Below are 25,974 nucleotides of genomic sequence, written 5' to 3'. Positions count from 1 at the left end.
ACGTGTTTTTTCAAATTAAAGTACAGTTACTCATTAAAAAACAAAAACAATTAATTATCTTTTTTAACGAGTAACGCAGTTACATAATGTTACGCTTGTGTGAGCCTGTAAATGAATATCACGTGACGCAGCATATAGCAACTCTTTATTGTAACCACAGACAAGGCACAGGAGGAGGTGCTTGGCTACTGGTCACGTCCCTCCCATAACCTCTGTGTTTTATTTACATTTGTATACTGCCACCTAGCGCCTGAGAGCGGGATAGACAGTTGTGTCCATTAATGGAGATACTGGATTCATAATGTTGATTCAATATATGAATAAAGCCCATTTCTGCGAGGAAAACGTAAAATTAAGAGCTGCCACTTAAAATGTAGAGGCAGTTACAAAAATCGGCTGATTATTTGTATATATTATTTATGATTATATTGGGATTATTTAATATTATATTTACTATATAACATTTCTGATAGTAATCCAAACGTTGAGCCAATTTCTCAAGTGTTCATATGTCTGACTTTACTTACTATCTTTTACTTGTATGATGGACTTTTGACTCATCATTTCATTCTACAAATCTCAAGAATTTTACTTAGAAGGTGATCATTTTAAATTATAATGTCTTAATTTTCAATATATTATCAAAATGTGTACTTTCCATCTCATACTTTTCACTTATCTCTTTATTTCTCATACCTACCATGAACATGTTTGTATTTCTATCATTAATAACAAATTATCTATGTTTTCCTTTCCTGGTGAAAGTGTACTTCCATCAAATCTACGATGCATATAACTTTATGTTAACAATACAAGTTTATAGCGTCTGCCTCCTGTGGAGCCATGTGTGGAGCCATTATGAATGAGAAGTAGACCCGGCTTGAGACGTTGCGGGGGCTGATTACTTGAAACATTATTTAACTTTTCTTTAACCTTCCGGACATTAAATTTCACTCTTTCACATCTGAAAAATAACAGCATAGTTGGTGAAGGGAAACTAAAATCAAGCGGGTCTACTTAAGTTAGATGCTCCTGTTGCGCAAAGATACTGCGGCATTTTCCTTTATACTCTGTGAGTCGCAGTGCATGCTGGTATCACTCCGCCGGCAGAGGAAATGCTCCTAGACCAATCACATCTGTGTTTACACCATCACCTGTCAAACACACGTCCCCTCCTATCGTTTCTCTCTGAAAGGTAGGAATTATGTATTTATTTCATGTTCGCCGCGTCTCTAAAAGGTGAGCACTCGGGTCTGTTAGTGCCGAGGAAGCCGGCTCACCTCCAGCGAGAAGCGGCCGGGGTTAGCAAGGTTAGCGCCCCCGGAGCCCGGGGAGCTGCTTCTCTCTCCGCCTGGCTTGTTTTGTTTTTTTAGCCGATTCTCAGAAAGTCCTCGCGCCTAATCATCTGAGGTCGGAGACGCGGAGACGCGCGTTAGCTTCGCGAACTCGAGTCTGCCGTCCGAACCCCACTGCGCGCGTGTTCGCCGGGAAGGTTAACGTCGCCGTCGAGCTAACGGGGAGCCGAGACGCGCAGCGCATCCCCGAGCGACGAAATGAACCGCGGCGGTGCGCGCGAGCGGCAGGCGCGTCCCGCGGAGCCGTTAGCTCGCGCGCTGCCCGGGTCGGATTAATCCAACCGTCGGACCAGGTGCTTCTTCTTCTTCAGCGGTGTTCGTGTAGGTCGCCGCGGAGTGACCGGGGACCGGTGTTGTTGAACGTGTATCGCTTTCTTGCAGTTTCCTATTAAAACCGTCAACAAACAAACGTTTAATAGAAAATATGTACAAATAATACAGTTTAAAGTGCTGCGTTCACAATTTTACGATGACGTAAACAAACAAAAAAGTGCCGTAGAATGAACCTAATCGCAAAATATTCATTAAGATTAGTAATTATTAATAAGTAACACTAATCTCAGTTATATATTGTCATAGTACTAATTCATATTGCTGCATTAACGTGTAAGTAGCTTTTTACTATACGTACTATTTGGTGGATCTAATTCATGTGTTTCAAATAGACATTTTCCCCAAAAATGTGCTGTTGTTGTTTTGTTTACCAAGTTCAGTCCAAAGTCACATCATCTTTTCTTTTCCTCCAATTTCCTGGACCATTGATGTTTCAGTAAATCTGTAAAGGTGGGCAGGTGAGCAGAGAGAGTCGGGATGGGAGGGGGAGAGTGAAACCGATCCAGACGTGTGAGGTGCAGTGCAGTGTGGGTGTTCACAGGAACAACCGGCTCTGTATCTTTGGGCTGTACAGTATTTGCTTTCAGTCTCTTTTTTCCCCTCCTGTGCAGCCAGGAGCTGAAACACACACTCAGACTGAAGCGCACACGGGAGCCGCTGACTGGACGGACTCTCTGGCAATTGACCTTTTGCAGGTAAGCCTCAGCTCCCTTTTATACTGTGTATACCTTTTACACACTAGTATACAACATACCACTCTATCATACAACATACTACACTATTATACAACACACAAGCCACTGGCGTCTGATCAGTTCTTACACACCTTTACCCTCATGCTGCTGTGTATTTTAATATTTTATTCATTTCTCCTAGAGGTGCGTCTTGTACCTTATATCTTTTTTACTGTCGTCATATCCACTTGTCTTTTAGAAGGACTTAGCAGTGTCCTCACCAGCAGGGACGGATTTCACATGACGCTTATGATCAGGTTACACACTGGAAGCGCAATAGCATCCCACGGCGAGGGGGTGGATGTGCATGCCTAAAAACGTGTTTTAACCCTTGTGTTGCCTTAGGGTCATTTTGACCCGAATCAATATTACACCCTTCCCCCGCTTTAGGATTAATTTGACCCCATTCAATGTTTAATGTCGGTGTTCTTTCGGTAGTCAACAAACAAACATAAAGTGCCTCACACTTAAACTTGGAAAACAATATTAATTCTAATAATTTTCTGGAGGTTTTAATTGCTGGCGTCAAATTGAACCCAAAGGGTAAAATATGTTAGTAAATATAAAGGTAACAGGAGGGTGAAACATTGAATCGGGTCAAAATGACCCAAAGGCGGGGGGAGGGTGTAATATTGATTCGGGTCAAAATGACCCGAAGGCAACACAAGGGTTAAAGCAAAAATATAACCTAAAAATGAATGATTCTTATAATCTTTGGCAACGCAATTGTTATTTGAGATCATGACTTTCTTGAATAAAAGTACAAGTAAGAGACAAAACCTAATTTTCCCCTCTTAACTTAATTAGAGAACAATTTTTATGAGGTTCTTGTAACTGTGTTTTAAAAAAAAAGCGTTTTAATGATTTTGTATTTTATCGCTGCAGCAGCCATTAAATGTAATATCCTCCCTGAATTACTGTCTCTGTGAAGAGCCACAAGATCCCGTGAATGTGATTCACAGGGGATGTCAGCAGCTGTTGTTGTTAGAGTAAGACTTGGTGTCTGACTCGCGATAACCCCGTCCCCGAGGCCTCGTGGCACCGCGTGTTTGTCTGAGCCATGCAAAGCGTTAATTGGAGCATCTCAGGTGTAAAGTGCAGCGCCGGTGCGGTGAAGTGAGTCTTCTGGGGCTCGTGGAGAGCAATCCTAGAGAATATACACCGGGGGCAATGAAAGTAGGGAGAGAAAGAGAAACAGTTTGAAGCAGGTTTCTGTGTATCTGATGGATTTCCTCCAGTTATTATCACTTTATAAAGAAACTTCTTCATGAATATTTCATCGATCAATTCAGCAAACGTCAGCCCACAGAGATTTTAAGTTTTCATGTCATCCTTCCTCCCTCCCCCCCCACACACACTCCATCCCGTCACCGCTCTGTGTTTTAGTGGAAACGCGGAATACGTCTTGAATCATGAGCTCAGTGGCAGTGTTGACCCCCGAAAGCTTTGCGGAGCATCGCAGTGGCCTCAAGGGCCAGGAGATGACAGGTAGGAGCCGCCCGTCTTCATCCTTTTACCTGTGTTTACTCTTGTTAGAGCCGGTCATCACTTTTCTTGTCCTCTACATGACACTTTATGAATTAGTTGTTTTCTTCTGCAGGTATGATTTGTTGTTTGTTTTCATCCCTCTATATACAAATTAACTACCCCCCTTAATCTGAATAATCTTCCTCCATCCATCCACACATGCCTCCTGTTCTCCTTCTCCATCCTCACCTTCATCCTCGCCGTGTCCATCTTCTGTCTCTCTGGGCCAGGCTGCGTCCCGGAGGATGAGGCCTACATCCCGACCTACCTGGAGGCCTTTCCTCCGCTGCCGGAGAAGGGGGCGCCGGGGGAAAAGGCCGGCGAGCCAGCTTTGGCGTGGGGGGGGGGGGCAAGATCAAGCCCATCAAAGCCTCCGTCATCACCCAGGTCAGGGGGTCCACCGACCGACACGCAAACACATCACACAGTTATTATAAGCACTCCGTTTCTAATGAACTGTTTCTGAAGTCATTCAATGCATCAATGTCTATCTGACAGTTATGCAAATGAGATGCATTGCCTGACCCCCCCCCCCCCCCTCCTCCTCTAACCTGTTGTGTGTGTAGGTGTTCCACGTGCCGCTGGAGGAGCGTCGCTACAAGGACAACAGCCAGTTCGGGGAAGGCGAGGAGGCCAAAGTGTGCTTGGACATCATGCAGCGGACGGGCGCTCACATCGAGCTGTCGCTGGCCAAAGACCAGGGCCTGTCCATCATGGTCACCGGGAAGCTGGAGTCCGTCATGAAGGCTCGCAAGGAAATCGTAGCTCGCCTGCAAACGCAGGTGAGCTCACCGCCGGTGTTCCGTGCTTCTGTTTGTTTTCTGGATCTATGTAAATAGTTCCTTTCTTTGAGTTAAAGTCTTATTACCAATAATAAAATAAAGAGTAAAATAGATAAACGTTGTTGCTCCTGCATGACGTTGTGATTTAATCACAGCCGTACACGTGCAGGACGTCATCACCTTCATTTTAATGAGTTTAAAATGCTCGTTGTGACGTCTTTATCGTCGATACGATGCGTGACGATATATTGTGGCGAGCACATTGTGTGCTAATGATGATTAATGTGTTTTTGAGGCATTTTGGAACCTCACCAAGTCTCTGAGTGAATGAAAGTTGAAATGAGTTTTTTTGTCTCGATGATGAACGCTATTGGCCGACGGCCACGGAGTAACAGATGTTTCTTTTGAGGAAGAGGAACGACTCGCATCACTTAAACTCATGAATGGGCTCCGAGGTTTTAATGTGACATAATTAATGTGACATCTGTGACTTTTATTGGTGTTTGCTCTTCTTTTTATTCTACATCCTCACAAAATGATAGAGCAGAGTTAGTTCTCGCTGCAGCTCGAGCTGAAAAATGACCGCCGGCTCCCGAGGGTGGCAGTAAACACGCCGATGTACACTTCAGCTGGTGCACTGAGGCCGGAGAGCTGAGCTGCAGTTATTGATACAGTAATGCAGATCAACAAGCCGTCCTCCTCGCAAGGTTTAATGCTTTTGTTTTTGTTTACCGACTGAAAACTTAAATATTCCTTTGTGACTGATAATCACGGTCCTCTAAAAACTAAAAAAATATATTCTGGTATTCTGTAAATGTCGAAACCGCAGCTGCTGCATCAATAATTCAGTTTTTTTAAGGATACGTCGGACCCCCCCCCCCGCTAATGTCTTTCCAATGCGAGTCTGACTAAAACGTCTTCTCGCTCCTCCCAGGCCTCGGCTACGGTCGCCATCCCCAAGGAGCACCATCGCTTTGTCATCGGCAAGAACGGGGAAAAGCTGCAGGAGCTGGAGCTGAGGACCGCCACCAAGATCAACATTCCACGCCCCGACGACCCCAGCGCCAACATCCGCATCACCGGCACCAAGGAGGGCATCGAGAAGGCTCGCCACGAAATACTCCTGATCTCTGCTGAGCAGGTGAGCTGCGGGGGAGTCCCCTTTCAAGATGGAGGCCTAACAGCGGAAGTAGTTGGCGGTTAAATGGCTTTGATGATTTGATGACCCCCCCCCACCTGTTCAACAGGACAAGCGTGCCGTGGAGCGCCTGTCCCTGGAGAAGGCCTTCCACCCGTTCATCGGCGGCGCCCACAACCGGTTGGTGCAGGAGCTGAGCCAGGAGACGGGCGCTCGCATCAGCATCCCGCCGCCCAGCCTGCCCAGGGACGAGATCGTCATCACCGGGGAGAAGGAGGCGGTCGCCCTGGCGCTCGGCCGCATCCGAGCCGTCTACGACGACAAGGTGATAGAAACGTCACGGTTTCTGGTGGCCGCAGAGCTCCGCGTAACTCACCTGATGAATACTTCATTTGATTCTCCGTGAAGTCATTAGTCTTTAATATTCCTCCAATCTATTTGATTGTGTGGGCGGAGCTTTGTTTCATGGCATACAGCTCTCTCTCTCTCTCCTCTATTACTACTAACTTTCTTATAACGGACAAAAAACTTAAAGACAAGTTATTTTGCGTCAGCTGGTTAAAAAATAAAGTTAATAGTTGATTAATCATTTACACTCAGGGCCCTTCAACTTTAGGTACGACTGACTCTCTTACCTTAAACTGCAAACACTATAATTTATCTGAACCCATTGTCTATTGTCTATTTATTATTTAAATGTTGTTGTCAAATTCCCTTTTGCTGCTATTTGATTTCTTTTTTAAACGTATTTGTTTCAGACGTTGTGATTCTTTCACGGCTGTAGAAACATGTTGACGTTACACAGACTGTTCTGGGAGTGAGCACAGCAGTGGTGTTGTTTCTTCTACCAAACACAATGGATGGATGAAACGTGGAGAGGAAGTGTCAGTGTGTGTGTGTGTGTGTGTGTGCGCTAGATGAATGCTGGCGATAGGCCAGCCGGAGATAATGTGGAGAGAAAATTGGATTTCACCAGAGAACAAGCGGATGAGAATGCTTCCCGACGGCTTATTTCCTTTTGTCTTACTCATTACAACTTTCACCTGCTCGCTCCTTCCTGTTTGTCCTCTTCCTGCCTCCCGTCGTGGTCCCATCCGTTTACCCACTTCCTCCCGCCGTCCTCCGGCTCGCGGCCGTCTTCTTCTTTTCTTCCCGCGACTCGCTCATTGGATTCTCATCTTCTCCCCGGCCCGCCCTGCAGAAGAGGAAGACCACCACCATCTCCGTGGAGGTGAAGAAGTCCCAGCACAAGTACATTATAGGTCCAAAGGGCAACACCCTGCAGGAGATCCTGGAGACCACGGGGGTGTCCGTGGAGATGCCTCCTCTGGACTCTGGCTCAGAGACCATCATCCTCAGAGGGGAGCCGGACAAGCTGGGACCGGCGCTCACACAGGTGTACGCAAAGGTAAGGAGAGGGGAGGGGGAGAGTGCACTCGCCCCTCCTCTCCCTTTACAGTCGTTAGTATTTGGAGATGTCAGTGAGGTGTTGAACGTGTAAACCCTTTCTCCTCCCCGTGCAGGCGAGGAGCGTGATGGTGGTGGAGGTGACCGCTCCCGCCTGGCTGCATCGCTTCATCATCGGCAAGAAAGGACAGAACATCGGGCGGATCACACAGCAGCTACCACGGGTGAGAGGGAGAGGGGGGAGGGGAGAGAGAGATGATGGGAGTTAGAAACACACACGTCTGCTCCGACAAAATGTATTTGCCAATGAAACAATGCAACGTGGAGGTGTCAGTGTGTGTGTGTGTGTGTGTGAAGGAAGAAGCAGAATATAAAGCAAAGAAACGGTGTCATGCCGTCGGCAGAGAGCATCCCCCCCCCCCCCAGATGAGTTCAGGTGTGGCTCATCCAGCTGCATACAGACAACCCCCTAGCAACAAGCACGGCGAGTGTATGGGACGAGGAAAGGTCACACAGTGCATCCCACGTAGGAGGTGAAGAAGAAAGGAGGAGGGAAGATGGAGAAGTGACAGCAGCGTGGCAGAGGACACTCGTAATACGTTCTGAGAGGTGTTCAGTGTGAGTCACCACTTGATGTGTGTGTGTTGTGTGTTGTGTGTGTTTCACGTAGGTTCACATAGAGTTTACTGACGGTGAGGAGCGCATCAGCCTGGAGGGACCGACGGCGGAGGTGGAACAGGCTCAGGCCCAGATGCAAGAGATCATCAAGGACCTGGTGAGACACACACACACACACACACACACACACACTCGACAGTGTACAGGAAGCTTGATGTTCATCTGTATTTAACTTTAGAGCTGAAACTAACTGTTCAGTCAATTGATATTTGTTTGAAGTCGCTTGCTGTTGAGGATTTATTTGTTTTCTGTGTTTCACGTCTTTGTGAACTTTAATATCTTTGAACTTAATATTGTTTTGAACTTGTTGAAGACGTCATCTCGGGCTTTAGGAAATTGTAATGTTAATTTTTCACCATTAAGAAAAAGAATACAATCTTTTCTGGTCGCCCTTCATGGGTCGTTTAATACAAGAAGGTGAGCTGTTGATGTAAATCACTAACTTTACAGGTAAAAAGGCTCCAAACACAGTCCAATACTCGCAATATTATGTATTATTTAATTAATTTCAAGTGGTTCACATTCTTACCTAAAACGACATGAATCTTTGCTGTTGGAAGTTCACTGCTTTTCCCTCTAAAGACACGGAGTGTGACACATTTAGTGATCGCTGCCCCTCTGTGTCCAGCTGGTGAGGATGGACTACACTGAGGTCATCGTAGATCAGCGTTTCCACAGACACCTCATCGGGAAGAACGGCGCCAACAGTGAGTACGCTGCTGCTCCGCTGACCTCAGCAAAAAGAAAAACACTTCCTGGCTTAAGAGTTAAAATACCAACTATCATATTTACTGTTTTTTCAAACCTCTGCTTCTGGTTTTGTTTGCTTGTCCAATGAAAGACCGGCACAGCCGGTTAAGAGACCCTGCATCAAGTGGTGGTTTCCATCATACAACAAAATATACTTTGTTATACTTGTGTCGTGATATTATGTTACAGTCACTCATTTCTACCTTTTACCTTTAAGACCTTTTAAATGTGTAGCGATGAAGTCTTAAGGGCTTGTATAGTGGCTCATGATGTGGCTCATGACAGACGGACCTCCATCCTCTTTACAGCCACCTTTCATTCCTGTAGTTGTGAGATGGTTTTTTAATGCAGATTTTGGGTGAAAAACTATCCTCTCAATCCTTTCTTCCATCCGTCCCGTTACCACAGTCAACCGGATCAAGGAGCAGTACAAAGTGTCGGTACGAATCCCCCAGGACTCTGAGCGAAGCGGCCTGGTCCGGATCGAAGGAGAGCCTCAAGGGGTCCAGCTGGCGCGCAGAGAGCTCCTTGAGATGGTCCAGAGAATGGTGAGAATGGGGTCAAAGTTGAGGCTGGTTCATTCAATCTGCTGGTTGCCAAAAAGCAACAAAACAAAAAGCTCTTTACACGGACTACAAAGTGGATTTTTCTCCCAATTTCCAGGAAAACGAGCGCACCAAAGACCTGACGGTGGAGCAGAAGCTCCATCGGTCAATCATCGGGCAGAAGGGAGAAAAGATTAAAGAAGTTCGGGACAAGTTCCCCGAGGTGAACGCCGTCTCTGCCCCTCCCTGCCCCTTCATCTCACCGTTTAACGTGAAGTAATGAGTATCTAAGCCGGTTCTAATTCAATCTGACGAGTGTTGCCTCATCTGCTTCCAGGTCATTATCAATTTCCCCGACCCGTCGCAGAAGAGCGACGTCGTCCAGCTGAGAGGGCCGAAGAACGAGGTGGAGAAATGTGGAAAGTTCCTCCAGAAAATCATCGCCGACTTGGTACGACCCGGCTCGTTCCATCTTCGTCTCTCCGCCCGACTCCGTGCCTCCAGACTTCACAGCAGCTCTCTCTCTCTTCCAGATTGAGAACAGCTTCTCGCTCTCCGTTCCCATCTTCAAGCAGTTTCACAAGAACATCATCGGCAAGGGCGGAGCCAACATCAAGAAGGTGAGACTAGGAAGAGGACTTTAAAAGTTCATTGAAACCTGAACATTATTGCTGAAATCTGGATTTTAAGCGTTTCCAGAATAATTGCGACATTATGCTAAAGGGAGAAAATAACAGATTATTTGATGCTACCAGATCCGCGAAGAGACCAACACCAAGATCGACCTGCCGACGGAGAACAGCAACTCTGAGATGATCGTCATCACCGGCAAGAAGAGCAACTGTGAAGCCTCCAGAGAGCGAATCCTCTCCATCCAGAGGGAGCTGGTGAGAGAGGCTGTGATCGGTCGCGGCAGCTTCCGGGGTCGTTGTTAGAAATACATTTTCTTTCTTTTGTATGTTACCTTCCTTCATGGTGCCCCTCCCCCCCAAAAAATAACAATATTAAGACATTTAGCAGTGAAATGCAGGGTTCACACGGTCATGGAGAACCTGGAAAAGTCATGACATCTGAAAATGGTTATTTCCAGGCCAAATAATAATAATTTACAAATAATATACAAATAATTTTCCAATGCTCAACATACCGAAAATCGAAAAATACGTTTGTGTGCAAAAAGCAGTAATAAAGTGATGTAGTAATAAATACATTTCAAACAGTCAACAACAACAAACAACATTTAGACAACATACATTTGACTGAATTCACCGTAACTGAGAAGTTCAGTGGCCATAGCAACAGTAGCTCAGGTATAATCCACTGTTATGTATTCACTGAGATTTCACAAAATGTTTGGTTATGGAAATTTGGTTTAAAGTCGTGTAAATCCATTGGTCAACATGTGAAACCTGGCGGACGCTCCAGATGAATCATGAGAGACTAGAACAGGCACTCGGTAGAGCGCATACCTTCGCCGCAGCCTTTTCATGACCTTGACCTTTGACCCGATCGATCCCAAAATCTAATCAAATGGTCCCCGGATAATAACCAATCATCCCACCAAATTTCATGCGATTCGGTATAATACTTTTTGAGTTATGCGAGTAACACACACACACACATACAAATAAATAAATAAATACACAGCGATCAAAACATAACCTTCCGCAGAATGCGACGGTAATAATAAGACGCTGCACATGGAGCGGTGCTTCTATACCTCCGTGGCTCTTCTCTCTTCATCTCTTCAGGCCAACATCAAGGAGGCCGAGGTCTCCATCCCCGCCCGGCTGCACAACTCTCTGATCGGCTCCAAGGGATGCCTCGTGCGCTCCATCATGGAGGACTGCGGCGGCGTCCACATCCATTTCCCCTCCGAGGGCTCCGGCTCGGAAAAGGTCACCATCAGAGGGCCCGTCGGGGAGGTGGAGAAGGCCAAGAAGCAGCTGCTGCAGCTGGCTGAGGAGAAGGTGGGTGGAGGGGGAAAGAGCAGTTTGAAGGCACGGACACAAAGAGTTCATGAACACGAGAGGTGACTTAAAACGTACGAGTCACCGTGGAGAGGAAGGGCAGAGAGGTCACCCACTCACACCCCCTTGTCCTCCGCAGCAAGTCAACAACTTCACCGCTGAGCTTCAGGCCAAACCCGAGTACCATAAGTTCCTGATCGGCCGCGGCGGGGCCAACATTCGTCGCGTGCGGGACAAAACGGGGGCGCGCATCATCTTCCCGTCGCCGGACGACACGGAGCAGGAGCTCATCACCATCGTGGGGAAGGAGGAAGCCGTCCGCCAGGCGCAGAAGGAGCTGGAATGCCTCGTCAGAAACCTGGTAGACACGACACCGACGTGTGTCCCGTCGTCTCGGGTGTTTTATTCGTCGTGTAATTTGTCCGTTCTAAATGTACGCTCCCCGTCTCCGTCCTCCAGGACGACGTGGTGGAGGACAGCGTGGCGGTGGACGTCCGTCACCACCGCCACTTCGTGTGCCGGAGAGGCCAGGTGCTGCGGGAGCTGGCGGAGGAGTACGGCGGCGTCGCCGTGAGCTTCCTCCGCACGGGGGCCAACAGCCAGCGGGTCACCCTGACGGGGGCCAGGGACTGCGGCTCCTCGTGGGGTCGTTAGTCCGACCGCAGAGAAAGCATCATGAACATATGAGTAAAGAAATACTCTATATCACATGAATATGTTCTAAATGACCGATGACCTCACCCTCGTGTGAGGCAGTTTCTGAAGCCGGGTTGAAAAAGCGAGACGAGTCGTACGTTTCCTCAACAGGTCAGGAGGCTCCGGCACAGGAGAACGGTGAGGTCAGTCCGGAGGCGGAGTCTGTTGCCCTCAAGTGTGACATCATCACCATCGCCGGGCGTGCGGATAAGTGCGAGCTGGTGAAAGCCGCCTTGCTGGTAGGCGGCGCTGGTACTTGACCGACAGACGCGGCGCCGCCTGTTCCTTTCGGCGCTCGCCATAATCCGCGTCGTCCTCGCTAACGTTCCCGCCGCCGCTTCCTCCGTCAGGCGCTGGTGCCGATAACGGAGGACGTGGAGGTGAGATGATGGAGGAATACGAGGCAATTATTACTCGGTGGTGCCACCTTGTGGCCAAAAGAGAGAAGAAAGGCATCTCCATTTGACATGCATTGTGTGTGTGTGTGTGTGTGTGTGTGTGCAGGTGAACATCTGGGTGCCGCAGCCAGAGAAGCAGCTGGATGTGATCAAGGTGACGGGCCTGGTGGCCAACATGGAGCGAGCCAAACAGGGTCTGCTGGATCGGGTCAAAGAACTACAGGCTGAGCAGTTGATCCAGAATGCTGCAGCTCGTGTTCTCACTAAAACTAAGAAAAGAGATCACATCACTCCTGCACTAGCTGCTCTGCACTGGCTCCCAGTAAAATCAAGAATCACTTTTAAAATTCTTCTCTTAACCTACAAAGCCTTGATTGGTGATGCTCCATCATATCTTAAGGAGCTTGTCGTACCATATTGCCCCACTAGAGACTACTTGTAGTTCCTAGAGTCTTAAAAGTAGAATGGGAGCCAGAGCCTTTAGTTATCAAGCTCCTCTTTATGGAACCAGCTTCCAATTTCAGTCCGGAGGCAGACACAGTCACAAGAGTAGACTTAAGACCTTCCTCTTTGACAGAGTTATAGTTAGGGCTGAATCAGGTTCACCTGGTCCAGCCCCTTGATATGCTGCTATAGGCTTATAGCTGCCGGGGACGTTTTAGGATGCACTGAGTACCTATCTCCTCTTTTTTCTCTCCTTAAGGATGAATTTTCATCTCTCAATCACACGTTACTAACTCTGCTTTCTCCCCGGAAGTCCTTTTGACTTTACGTCTCATGGGGTCATCGGACCATCTGCCTGATGGAAATTCCTGCTCATGACTACGCCACTGTCCTGTTGAGACCCTCCTCCCCACCGCCATCTGCCTGATGGATCGTGGAGGTCTCCATCGTGGAATATGCCTACTATGAACTATTCATACACTCTGTCATATTCATTGAATGTATTTTAACTCTAAATCTGTCCTTCTGTACACATTACATCTATTGCATCTGTCCATCCTAGGAGAGGGATCCTCCTCTGTTGCTCTCCTGCAGGTTTCTTCCCTTTTTTTCCCCCCTGAAGGGTTATTTGGGAGTTTTTCCTGGTCCGATGTGAGGTTTTGGGGCAGGGATGTCTCTGTGTACAGATTGTAAAGCACTCCGAGACAAATTTGTAATTTGTGAAATTGGGCTATACAAATAAACTGAATTGAATTGAATTGAGCAGGCTGACAGGGTACACACACACACACACACACACACACACACATGCACACACGCACACACACACACACACACACACAGGCACACACAGCATTTAGCCTCCAGCATCGTCTTATTTTCTCATCGCAATGTATTTAAATGTTCTGGGCCCCGCCTCCTTTCAGGCTCTGCGTAGTTTCAAGGTCACCGTGTCCGTGGATCCAAAGTTTCACCCCAAGATCATCGGCCGCAAAGGGGCGGTCATCTCTCGGATCAGGAAGGACCACGACGTCAGCATCCAGTTCCCCGACAAGGGAGACGAGCAGCAGGTGTGTGTGTGTGTGTGTGTCTCCGCCCTCCCTTTTCCCCGTGACCCGTTCATACCCACGTCCTCCCTCCCGCAGGATGCGATCGTGATCCTGGGCTACGAGCGCAACGTGGAGGAGGCGAGTCGGGCCATCGGGCAGCTGGTGGCCGAGTGGCAGGAGATGGTGAGCCGCGACGTCCGCCTGGACCCGAGGACCCACGCTCGCATCATCGGAGCGGCAAAGCCATCCGCACGCTGATGGAGGAGTTCAAGGTGAGACGTGTGGGACTTGGACCCACAGGTTAGACTGTCACGCTGAAAAGGGGAGGAGTTCTGAGGAGTGTCTGTTGTCGTCTCTATTTTAACCGGTGTTCTCCTGCTCAGGTGGATATCCGGTTCCCTCAGTCGGGCTGGACGCCCCCTGGAACGCTGCAGGGAACAAGGTGCGACACGCCGTCTGATTCTATTTCGTTTTTACCTTGAATTCATTTAAAGAGGAGATTAGAGAGAAGATTAAGGGCGAAAAAAGGGGCGCTGCACCTTTAAGAGAGACGCGCTTCATATTTAATGCTGCGTCCAGGCTAATAGTGCCGTCCTCTGCTCGTTTCAGGCTCCGGACATGAGCAGCGCGGAGGATTTCCCCACCTTCGGGATGGGCGTGGCCCCGAAGCAAGCGTCCGCCTGGGGGCCCAATAAGTTCTGAAGCGGCTCGCGTGAAGGAGGGGAAGACCGAACACTTCTGTAGAGGAGACGACGAGAGACGGGACGAACCGCTGCTCGCCTTCTCTTCAGCCTCCCCTCGTCTCTCGTTCTCTGTTCCTCCCACAGCCAGCCCCAATGAATCCTGGGAGAACGATCCCGCCGAGATTTTGCTGTTCTTCTTGGGGGGGGGGGGGGGATATCCTGAAGCTATCGGGGAGGTGGCGTTCAAGTGAGGATCGATACGTGTTGGATTTTTAAGCTAAAGAAAAGCATCCTTTACGGTTCTTTTCCTGTGTTTTTACAAGGAGGTTGTGTGTGTGTGTGTGTGTGTGTGTGTGTGTGTACGTGTGTGTGTGTGTTCAGGAGAGGCTTTCACCCACAGGTGTTTGGAGAACCCCCTTTGTTTATTTATGACCGGGAGCAGTAACAGCTGCTGTCGTCCACTCACTGGAGCTTTTTCTTTTTTTAATCACGATGAATCGGAGGGAGTCGGAGTCGGGCACCGAGTGTTTGTCCTGAAGGTCGTTTTGTTTGTCCTGAATGTCGTTTTGTTACTGTTTATTTATTTACTTGAGAAAACGAAAAGGAGACATTTTATTTAAACTACTGTGATTGCGTGTGTTTTTTCTAAAAGCACCGTGTAGCGCGATGCTTCCCACCTCGTGTTCTGGGACTGAATGTCGTGCGTCGGGGTCATGTGACCGGCCGCTACGTGGAAGTGTACAAAGAACTTTTTTCGCTATTTTTTAAAAAACCGTGTGAGATTTTGTTGTTTGTTAGTTTCTGGCATCTTTGGCAGATTGTATGTCTGCGCGTGTGCATGGAAGTTAAAGATATTTGAATGAAGCTGAACCAAACTTTGACATCGTCCTCGTCCTTTTGTCTCCTCAGAACTCAGAACTCACTCGGACGGTTTTACCCTCTGAGCTCGTCATCAACTCTTCAACATCCACACAATGCTGCTTAAAACCTGTAAGCCCCGCCCACAAAACAAAGTACACACGCGTTACACTTTGCTGCCCCTCGTCTCCAGTTCTGAGACCTGTTGCTAACCCGTACAATGATGTCATAATAATGACGTAATAATAGTTTAACAGTTTGGAAATACGCTTACATGCTTTGCTTCCGAAGATGAGGAGAAGATTGTCGTCTCTCACGTCTTCACGATAGCGTAAAGCTGAGGAGAAGAGAAGCAGAGACGCCAAAACAACGTCAAGTTCAATCTTATTCAATATCAACGCAGGAATACTTTTAAAGAATTGAAATTATTTCTGTAGAAAAACGTGGATGAAATGATTGTCAAGAAGTAGTTCCAATTATAGTTAAAACACGCCAAATAAGGTGCAATTTTTTTTAATGAATGTTTGTGTACGTTTTAAAAACAAAGAGAGGGGGGGGGGCTTATTTATTAAAATGTGAATCTTTCTCTCTGAGCTCGGCAGCTCATTAGAACCCCAAAAAAAGAAAACTCAGGATCCAATTAGAAGTCAAAGGCTCCAGATTATTGAACTAAACGACTCTGCAGCCCAGGAGGTCTTCAAGCGGCAGGACGGCGCCACTATTTCTGTAAAAAGCTCCAAAACAACAAAACAATATTGGCCTTAATGAGTAATTAGTCTCCAGCGTTGGGGGAAGGTAAGTGAGTACTTTTGCAACGCTGCAGCAACGTGTCGGTGACCGGACTCTTTTTTTCTACCTTTAATAAAGTTACATGAAAGAAAACGAAGACCACCAGCAGGTCGTCTCTTCTTCACGACATCCGATACATCTACTTTAGTTATCTTGAGTTTGACTGCAAAAATGTTTGATGGTATGCAGCAGGTGTATAAACCTGATGAATAACATTCTCTTGGACTCGAGGATGATTTGAATCTAGTGCGTAAAGGTCGAGCGCAGCGTGACCTCACAACACATATTGGCCACAACTCAAGAATTAAAGTGCAAATTATGATAATTTTACACCAATAATACCAAAGTTAATGCCTCTTCATGAAGTTAAATATTTGTGGGGCATTCCAGTTTAATGTGGAAGTGAGACGGGACGGATATCTGCTTCATGGGCGCCTCGACCATCGGCCGGCTCCCTGAAGGCGCACGCAGTCGTCAACACGTGAAGACGCTGATGCTCTGACTTTGAGGAGCACCGATTGGTGACATGTCGACTCTGTTGTCAGAGCAACGAGGGGTGTGACAGCGTGTGTGTGTGTGTGTGTGTGTGTGTCTTTGTATAACAGGAAACACAACCTAAAACAGAAGACGCCCGCATGTTTACAGGTTGTTACCCGTCTGTTATATGTTGGTGGTCAAAGGTCAAAGGTCACCGTAACCCCCACGTCCATCCCATTTCCAGTGGTGTCTCAGAAACGCCTTGAGCAAGTTATTTTCAAATCTGGCACAAACATTAATTTCTTTATGTGAGAAATTAATTTCGTTTTTGTTTATCTTTTATGTAAAACCTTGGCGATTCCCAGATGAATCTGAGAATCGCCTTCCCACCCACCCAGTCTGTGCGTCACAGAGCCCCCCCCCACCACGATCGGGGTGCATGGTGGTTCATACACCGCTTCACGAGGTGGGAGGTGCTTCTGTGAAACTCACAGATAATTACTGCTGGAAGTCACTTCTAGTTACAGACTCTGGTTCGGCGCTCCGTGACGTCACTCGTCACTAGCGACGTCACAGAGATCAAAGGCATGACAAGAGGCGAGTTCCACCAGGAAACCTGTTTAAATGTATGTACAGCGCGAGCCTTAATTAAGTGTCTTCCCTTTAACTACTACACACTGAATAACTATCAAAATAAAGCACCGCCAAAGCGAGCGAACATAACATTAATATAAATATGGCGCTTGTGTTCGTTTCTCACCTGTAAACACCAAGACAGACTCACATTAATAGCTGGTCACTGTCAGTGATATGCTGGTCTAACTCGTTAGTTTAAGACAAGAATTACGGCGCCAGTCATGGGAAAACCCGCTACCGCCCCCTACTGGTGAACACATGTATCGCCCTGCAGCTACTTCAGGTGAAAGCAGGTGAGTTTTAAGTTCACACAAAGCGTTTAAAATGATAAGAAAATAAGGATGATGGGGGCAAGATACTAACACACTATAATACAATAACAATTCTGACAACAATATTTGCACTTTAAATATGCAGGGTGCCACATATGTATATATGTACTTATGTGTGTGCATTTGTATGTATGTATAAATATTTATACATATGTATAAATGTATAAACATATGTATATACATATATTTATATATACATCTGTAGCTCAGTGGGGTAAGGGGGTCGTCCCCCAAGGTCATCGGTTCGATCCCCGCTCTCCCCATTAGTTGCAAGTCGAAGTGTCCATGAGCAAGGCACTGAACCCCCAGTTGCTCCCCGGGCGCATCACTGCAGCCCACTGCTCCTTCATGACTGAGGATGGGTTAAATGCAGAGAATACATGTTGTTGCCTGTGCACCTGTACTCTGTGCAATGACAATAGATTGAATCCAATCATTAAATATATATATATATTAACTTTTTAATGTTCAGGCACTTCAGTAAAAAGCTCAAAGAAAACATGAAATGTTCCTCAATGAGTAATTATGCCACATTACAATAACTTCTCAGAAACCAGAATTATGGTCTTACTCCAAATCAACAAATTAAACCAAACTCACCGGTGGGTCGTCTTTCAGTTTTACCCCGAATCACAAACACACCGTCACCTCCTTCTGTGCATACTGTCTGTCAGTTTATTATTATTATTTATAAATCAGGAAGATATGATTCTTTTTTTTTTTATGTAACAGCCTGTACAACGCAACATACAGAAAACAAAAAAGAATTAAGAACACAATACAAATAAAATTGTACAAAGCAGCACCGGGCCGTAAACAACCCAGATAATCACATCTTTCACATTTCTTTGATTGGAAGTTTTTCCTTCTGCCAAAAAAACCAGCTGCTCTCCGAAGGCGACTGAGCTTCTTCAGTATCAGTATTTGAGTTGGACTCATCAAAACTGTAAGTGGGGGAGGGGAGGGGTCAGGGGTCAGAGGGGGTCATGTCATCAAATTGGCACCAGAACTGAGACGTGTGAGAAAGAGATGCTTTGGAAAGCTATTCACATACTATCAATCATTAGGATGTTTTTCGGGGATGAAATTAAAACCCTCGTAGGAACCAGATGTTGGCCAGATGAAAAATCACTGCTGCTCGTTGACGTAAAAGGAACCGAAGCGCCACGACGAATACCATTCACGTGTAAACACCGGCTGGGGGCCGCGGGCCGATGCCGAACTCGGGGAGCGAGTCCGGAGTAAACGATGACGGGGAAACCACTTCACCCGTTTTGGCGCCAGCTCGCTTGACCACATCTTACAAGTTCAACATTATGGGATATCCACTTCCTGGATGTGAATGAGCTCATTTCTTTAAAAAAATAAAAATGAAAAATGTGTTTAACTCCTCCGTTTTCCCCCTTTTCACTGTATCAAAACCCAACACGTCTAAAAGCATCACCCGTCTTATTCTTCTCACATCTCGTCTTCTCGGGTGTAACTAACGAGCTCAACGCGGCCTTTAGATTCCCAAACCTTCCAGTTCAAAGCCTGTGAGTGTTTTCCATTTGACAAGATGGTTGCCTGGCAACAACAGACTCTCACCGGGACCGATAAAGTAGCCAAAACCGCTGATGTGGCGACGCAAAGAAAAAACTACATACGTGTAAACATTTTTTATTTCTTCCTCGTTTAAAAAAAATCTTCCCCCAACTAATGAAGTCACAATCACAAAATACTCTCGGGTTCATCCTCAGATTCAAGTGTCTTTGTTTGTTACATGTTTGTGAAAACATTGTCACTTATATATATATATATTTATATATATATACACATCTATATATTTCTTTTTTTACCCACATTTCAGTCTTTTTTTAGACGACAGTCCGTTACCGTGCAGGTTGGCAGAGGACAGCTCCTCCCAAATTAAAAAACACTGACCAGGTGATGAGTCAGAAAATAAGTGCCAAAAGATAAAGAAAGATTAGATAAAGAAACATGAGATGAAGAAACATTAGATAAAGAAACATTAGCTGTGTGCGTGAAAGAAAACATGTTGGGAAGAATGAAAACTAAAACTAAAAATGCGGCAAAGAGAAAACAAACCCGAGATGTAGCGAATGAACCAAACGCGTCGAGTCGATGAGAAGTTAGTTTAAAAATCGCCCACGAGTGTCCAAAACATAAAGTGCAGGCAGTGTCCGTCCTTCTTTGAAACCGCCGTCGCCCCCGGCCTTTAAAAGAGTCCAAGAGCAAAACAAAAACAACAAATAAAGATCATGAATGCTGAATCGTCGACAATCCGCGGTTCAACGGAAGGATTCCAGAGGAGTCTCTCTCTCAAGGCAGGCGTTGGATTTGGTTGTCAGTTTATTGAAAGTCCGAGGCGCCACGCCCCGCGCCTCCACCGAATGCCTCCTCGCCGCCCGTCACTCGACCCGGACCAGCAGTCCGTGAGCAGCGTGCCGCCCTGCTCGCCGTGACCCATTCGATCTCGGAGTTGCTGAGCGAGGGTCCAGGGGCTCGCTGTGGCCCAGAGTCTGCGGCCCCGCCTTGTAGGAGCCCGGACGCACGCACACCTGGAACCCCACCTGGGCGTGGTGGCTGCGGTGAGAACGGGGGTCCCGAAACCTGCGCGGAGGAGAAGGAGAGCCGTCAGGGTGGTGCCCCCGCCTCCCCGCTGTGGCGCCGCAGACGGAGGACTTACTGCACTTTGGGGGCGAACACCTCCATGCCGGAGTAGCGCATGGTGGGGGAGAGCCGCACTCTGGGGGCCTCCCTGCCGGGGCCGCTGTTCTCCTCCGGCTCGCTGTAGCCGCCGCCCTCGGCCTTCACCGGGGACACCGAGAAGATGGAGGACGTCCCTGCGACGACAAAACCACGTCCAGCGTAAAGACCCCGGTTTCTCACATTTAGTGCGGCCCCTGAACGCGACATGAAATGCAGGCGTTCTACTTTAAATCCTGCTACTTTACAGGTTGTTACCCGTCTGTTATATTTTGGTGGTCAAAGATCAAAGGTGACCGTAACCCCCACGTCCATCACATTTCCAGTGATGTCTCAGAAACGCCTTGAGCAAGTTATTTTCAAATCTGGCACAAACATTAATTTCTTTATGTAAGAAATTTATTTCGTTTTTGTTTCTCTTTTATGTAAAACCTTGGCGATTCCCAGATGAATCTGAGAATCGCCTTCCCACCCACCCAGTCTGTGCGTCACAGAGCCCCCCCCCACCACGATCGGGGTGCATGGTGGTTCATACACCGCTTCACGAGGTGGGAGGTGCTTCTGTGAAACTCACAGATAATTACTGCTGGAAGTCACTTCTAGTTACAGACTCTGGTTCGGCGCTCCGTGACGTCACTAGTCACTAGCGACGTCACAGAGATCAAAGGCATGACAAGAGGCGAGTTCCACCAGGAAACCTGTTTAAATGTATGTACAGCGCGAGCCTTAATTAAGTGTCTTCCCTTTAACTACTACACACTGAATAACTATCAAAATAAAGCACCGCCAAAGCGAGCGAACATAACATTAATATAAATATGGCGCTTGTGTTCGTTTCTCACCTGTAAACACCAAGACAGACTCACATTAATAGCTGGTCACTGTCAGTGATATGCTGGTCTAACTCGTTAGTTTAAGACAAGAATTACGGCGCCAGTCATGGGAAAACCCGCTACCGCCCCCTACTGGTGAACACATGTATCGCCCTGCAGCTACTTCAGGTGAAAGCAGGTGAGTTTTAAGTTCACACAAAGCGTTTAAAATGATACCAAGAAAATAAGGATGATGGGGCAAGATACTAACACACTATAATACAATAACAATTCTGACAATATTTGCACTTTAAATATGCAGGGTGCCACATATGTATATATGTACTTATGTGTGCATTTGTATGTATGTATAAATATTTATACATATGTATAAATGTATATACATATGTATAAACATATATATATACTTATTCATATATACATCTGTCGCTCAGTGGGGTAAGGGGGTCGTCCCCCAAGGTCATCGGTTCGATCCCCGCTCTCCCCATTAGTTGCAAGTCGAAGTGTCCATGAGCAAGGCACTGAACCCCCAGTTGCTCCCCGGGCGCATCACTGCAGCCCACTGCTCCTTCATGACTGAGGATGGGTTAAATGCAGAGAATACATGTTGTTGCCTGTGCACCTGTACTCTGTGCAATGACAATAGATTGAATCCAATCATTAAATATCTAAATATATATATATTAACTTTTTAATGTTCAGGCACTTCAGTAAAAAGCTCAAAGAAAACATGAAATGTTCCTCAATGAGTAATTATGCCACATTACAATAACTTCTCAGAAATCAGAATTATGTTCTTACTCCAAATCAACAAATTAAACCAAACTCACCGGTGGGTCGTCTTTCAGTTTGACCCCGAATCACAAACACACCGTCACCTCCTTCTGTGCATACTGTCTTGTCAGTTTATTATTATTATTTATAAATCAGGAAGATATCATTCTTTTTTTTTTTTTATGTAACAGCCTGTACAACGCAACATACAGAAAACAAAAAAGAATTAAGAACACAATACAAATAAAATTGTACAAAGCAGCACCGGGCCGTAAACAACCCAGATAATCACATCTTTCACATTTCTTTGATTGGAAGTTTTTCCTTCTGCCAAAAAAACCAGCTGCTCTCCGAAGGCGACTGAGCTTCTTCAGTATCAGTATTTGAGTTGGACTCATCAAAACTGTAAGTGGGGGAGGGGAGGGGTCAGGTCATCAAATTGGCACCAGAACTGAGACGTGTGAGAAAGAGACGCTTTGGAAAGCTATTCACATACTATCAATCATTAGGATGTTTTTCGGGGATGAAATTAAAACCCTCGTAGGAACCAGATGTTGGCCAGATGAAAATCACTGCTGCTCGTTGACGTAAAAGGAACCGAAGCGCCACGACGAATACCATTCACGTGTAAACACCGGCTGGGGGCCGCGGGCCGATGCCGAACTCGGGGAGCGAGTCCGGAGTAAACGATGACGGGGAAACCACTTCACCCGTTTTGGCGCCAGCTCGCTTGACCACATCTTACAAGTTCAACATTATGGGATATCCACTTCCTGGATGTGAATGAGCTCATTTCTTTAAAAAAATAAAAATGAAAAATGTGTTTAACTCCTCCGTTTTCCCCCTTTTCACTGTATCAAAACCCAACACGTCTAAAAGCATCACCCGTCTTATTCTTCTCACATCTCGTCTTCTCGGGTGTAACTAACGAGCTCAACGCGGCCTTTAGATTCCCAAACCTTCCAGTTCAAAGCCTGTGAGTGTTTTCCATTTGACAAGATGGTTGCCTGGCAACAACAGACTCTCACCGGGACCGATAAAGTAGCCAAAACCGCTGATGTGGCGACGCAAAGAAAAAACAACATACGTGTAAACATTTTTTTTTTTTCTTCCTCCAGTTTAAAAAAAATCTTCCCCCAACTAATGAAGTCACAATCACAAGACACTCTCGGGTTCATCCTCAGATTCAAGTGTCTTTGTTTGTTACATGTTTGTGAAAACATTGTCACTTATATATATATATACATCTATATATTTCTTTTTTTACCCACATTTCAGTCTTTTTTTAGGCGACAGTCCGTTACCGTGCAGGTTGGCAGAGGACAGCTCCTCCCAAATTAAAAAACACTGACCAGGTGATGAGTCAGAAAATAAGTGCCAAAAGATAAAGAAAGAGTAGATAAAGAAACATTAGATGAAGAAACATTAGCTGTGTGCGTGAAAGAAAACATGTTGGGAAGAATGAAAACTAAAACTAAAAATGCGGCAAAGAGAAAACAAACCCGAGATGGAGCGAATGAACCAAACGCGTCGAGTCGATGAGAAGTTAGTTTAAAAATCGCCCACGAGTGTCCAAAACATAAAGTGCAGGCAGTGTCCGTCCTTCTTTGAAACCGCCGTCGCCCCCGGCCTTTAAAAGAGTCCAAGAGCAAAACAAAAACAACAACAAATAAAGATCATGAATGCTGAATCGTCGACAATCCGCGGTTCAACGGAAGGATTCCAGAGGAGTCTCTCTCTCAAGGCAGGCGTTGGATTTGGTTGTCAGTTTATTGAAAGTCCGAGGAGCGCCACGCCCCGCGCCTCCACCGAATGCCTCCCTCGCCGCCCCGTCACTCGACCCGGACCAGCAGTCCGTGAGCAGCGTGCCGCCCTGCTCGCCGTGACCCATTCGATCTCGGAGTTGCTGAAGCGAGGGTCCAGGGGCTCGCTGTGGCCCAGAGTCTGCGGCCCCGCCTTGTAGGAGCCCGGACGCACGCACACCTGGAACCCCACCTGGGCGTGGTGGCTGCGGTGAGAACGGGGGTCCCGAAACCTGCGCGGAGGAGAAGGAGAGCCGTCAGGGTGGTGCCCCCGCCTCCCCGCTGTGGCGCCGCAGACGGAGGACTTACTGCACTTTGGGGGCGAACACCTCCATGCCGGAGTAGCGCATGGTGGGGGAGAGCCGCACTCTGGGGGCCTCCCTGCCGGGGCCGCTGTTCTCCTCCGGCTCGCTGTAGCCGCTCGGCCCCTCGGCCTTCACCGGGGACACCGAGAAGATGGAGGACGTCCCTGCGACGACAAAACCACGTCCAGCGTAAAGACCCCGGTTTCTCACATTTAGTGCGGCCCCTGAACGCGACATGAAATGCAGGCGTTCTACTTTAAATCCTGCTACTTTACAGGTTGTTACCCGTCTGTTATATTTTGGTGGTCAAAGATCAAAGGTGACCGTAACCCCCACGTCCATCACATTTCCAGTGATGTCTCAGAAACGCCTTGAGCAAGTTATTTTCAAATCTGGCACAAACATTAATTTCTTTATGTAAGAAATTTATTTCGTTTTTGTTTCTCTTTTATGTAAAACCTTGGCGATTCCCAGATGAATCTGAGAATCGCCTTCCCACCCACCCAAGCTGTGCGTCACAGAGCCCCCCCCCACCACGATCGGGGTGCATGGTGGTTCATACACCGCTTCACGAGGTGGGAGGTGCTTCTGTGAAACTCACAGATAATTACTGCTGGAAGTCACTTCTAGTTACAGACTCTGGTTCGGCGCTCCGTGACGTCACTAGTCACTAGCGACGTCACAGAGATCAAAGGCATGACAAGAGGCGAGTTCCACCAGGAAACCTGTTTAAATGTATGTACAGCGCGAGCCTTAATTAAGTGTCTTCCCTTTAACTACTACACACTGAATAACTATCAAAATAAAGCACCGCCAAAGCGGCGAACATAACTTTAATAAAAATATGGCGCTTGTGTTCGTTTCTCACCTGTAAACACCAAGACAGACTCACATTAATAGCTGGTCACTGTCAGTGATATGCTGGTCTAACTCGTTAGTTTAAGACAAGAATTACGGCGCCAGTCATGGCAAAACCCGCTACTGCCCCCTACTGGTGAACACATGTATCGCCCTGCAGCTACTTCAGGTGAAAGCAGGTGAGTTTTAAGTTCACACAAAGCGTTTAAAATGATAAGAAAATAAGGATGATGGGGGCAAGATACTAACACACTATAATACAATAACAATTCTGACAATATTTGCACTTTAAATATGCAGGGTGCCACATATGTATATATGTACTTATGTGTGCATTTGTATGTATGTATAAATATTTATACATATGTATAAATGTATATATATACTTATTCATATATACATCTGTCGCTCAGTGGGGTAAGGGGGTCGTCCCCCAAGGTCATCGGTTCGATCCCCGCTCTCCCCATTAGTTGCAAGTCGAAGTGTCCATGAGCAAGGCACTGAACCCCCAGTTGCTCCCCGGGCGCATCACTGCAGCCCACTGCTCCTTCATGACTGAGGATGGGTTAAATGCAGAGAATACATGTTGTTGCCTGTGCACCTGTACTCTGTGCAATGACAATAGATTGAATCCAATCATTAAATATCTAAATATATATATATTAACTTTTTAATGTTCAGGCACTTCAGTAAAAAGCTCAAAGAAAACATGAAATGTTCCTCAATGAGTAATTATGCCACATTACAATAACTTCTCAGAAACCAGAATTATGTTCTTACTCCAAATCAACAAATTAAACCAAACTCACCGGTGGGTCGTCTTTCAGTTTGACCCCGAATCACAAACACACCGTCACCTCCTTCTGTGCATACTGTCTGTCAGTTTATTATTATTATTTATAAATCAGGAAGATATGATTCTTTTTTTTTTTTTTATGTAACAGCCTGTACAACGCAACATACAGAAAACAAAAAAGAATTAAGAACACAATACAAATAAAATTGTACAAAGCAGCACCGGGCCGTAAACAACCCAGATAATCACATCTTTCACATTTCTTTGATTGGAAGTTTTTCCTTCTGCCAAAAAAACCAGCTGCTCTCCGAAGGCG

At 46.6% G+C, this 25,974-nt stretch overlaps 1 protein-coding gene and 2 long non-coding RNA genes across 3 annotated transcripts; 1 reads left to right on the top strand and 2 right to left on the bottom strand.

Moving 5' to 3' along the window:
* Positions 1 to 835: 835 nt before the first annotated feature.
* On the top strand, positions 836 to 14,527 carry hdlbpb (high density lipoprotein binding protein b). Its single transcript, XM_056443468.1, is given in 30 exon segments — positions 836 to 1,195; positions 2,126 to 2,383; positions 3,809 to 3,910; positions 4,180 to 4,292; positions 4,295 to 4,336; positions 4,516 to 4,731; positions 5,666 to 5,872; positions 5,979 to 6,194; positions 7,071 to 7,277; positions 7,393 to 7,500; positions 7,947 to 8,051; positions 8,583 to 8,661; positions 9,113 to 9,252; positions 9,368 to 9,472; positions 9,587 to 9,700; positions 9,783 to 9,869; positions 10,005 to 10,136; positions 11,001 to 11,219; positions 11,359 to 11,580; positions 11,679 to 11,856; positions 11,859 to 12,154; positions 12,266 to 12,296; positions 12,299 to 12,318; positions 12,420 to 12,545; positions 13,524 to 13,532; positions 13,684 to 13,827; positions 13,903 to 14,038; positions 14,041 to 14,078; positions 14,190 to 14,248; positions 14,416 to 14,527. Coding segments are annotated over 28 exon segments (3,438 nt in total). The 5' UTR covers positions 836 to 1,195; positions 2,126 to 2,383; positions 3,809 to 3,834; the 3' UTR covers positions 14,429 to 14,527.
* A 379-nt stretch (positions 14,528 to 14,906) lies between these two features.
* On the bottom strand, positions 14,907 to 17,545 carry LOC130212288 (uncharacterized). The gene is made up of 2 exons (XR_008835274.1): positions 16,790 to 17,545; positions 14,907 to 15,684 (listed from the first exon to the last, which is right to left on the bottom strand). It is a non-coding gene; the product is annotated as an uncharacterized LOC130212288 (long non-coding RNA).
* Positions 17,546 to 23,785: 6,240 nt separating this feature from the next.
* LOC130212287 (uncharacterized) lies at positions 23,786 to 24,897 on the bottom strand. Its single transcript, XR_008835273.1, has 3 exons — positions 24,873 to 24,897; positions 24,009 to 24,168; positions 23,786 to 23,932 (listed from the first exon to the last, which is right to left on the bottom strand). It is a non-coding gene; the product is annotated as an uncharacterized LOC130212287 (long non-coding RNA).
* Between the last annotated feature and the right edge of the window lie 1,077 nt (positions 24,898 to 25,974).

Source organism: Pseudoliparis swirei, chromosome 21 (assembly GCF_029220125.1).
Source record: "Pseudoliparis swirei isolate HS2019 ecotype Mariana Trench chromosome 21, NWPU_hadal_v1, whole genome shotgun sequence".
Lineage (NCBI taxonomy): Eukaryota > Metazoa > Chordata > Actinopteri > Perciformes > Liparidae > Pseudoliparis > Pseudoliparis swirei.
Note: the sequence above shows the minus strand (reverse complement) of the source record. Positions and strands in the feature narration are given on the sequence as shown.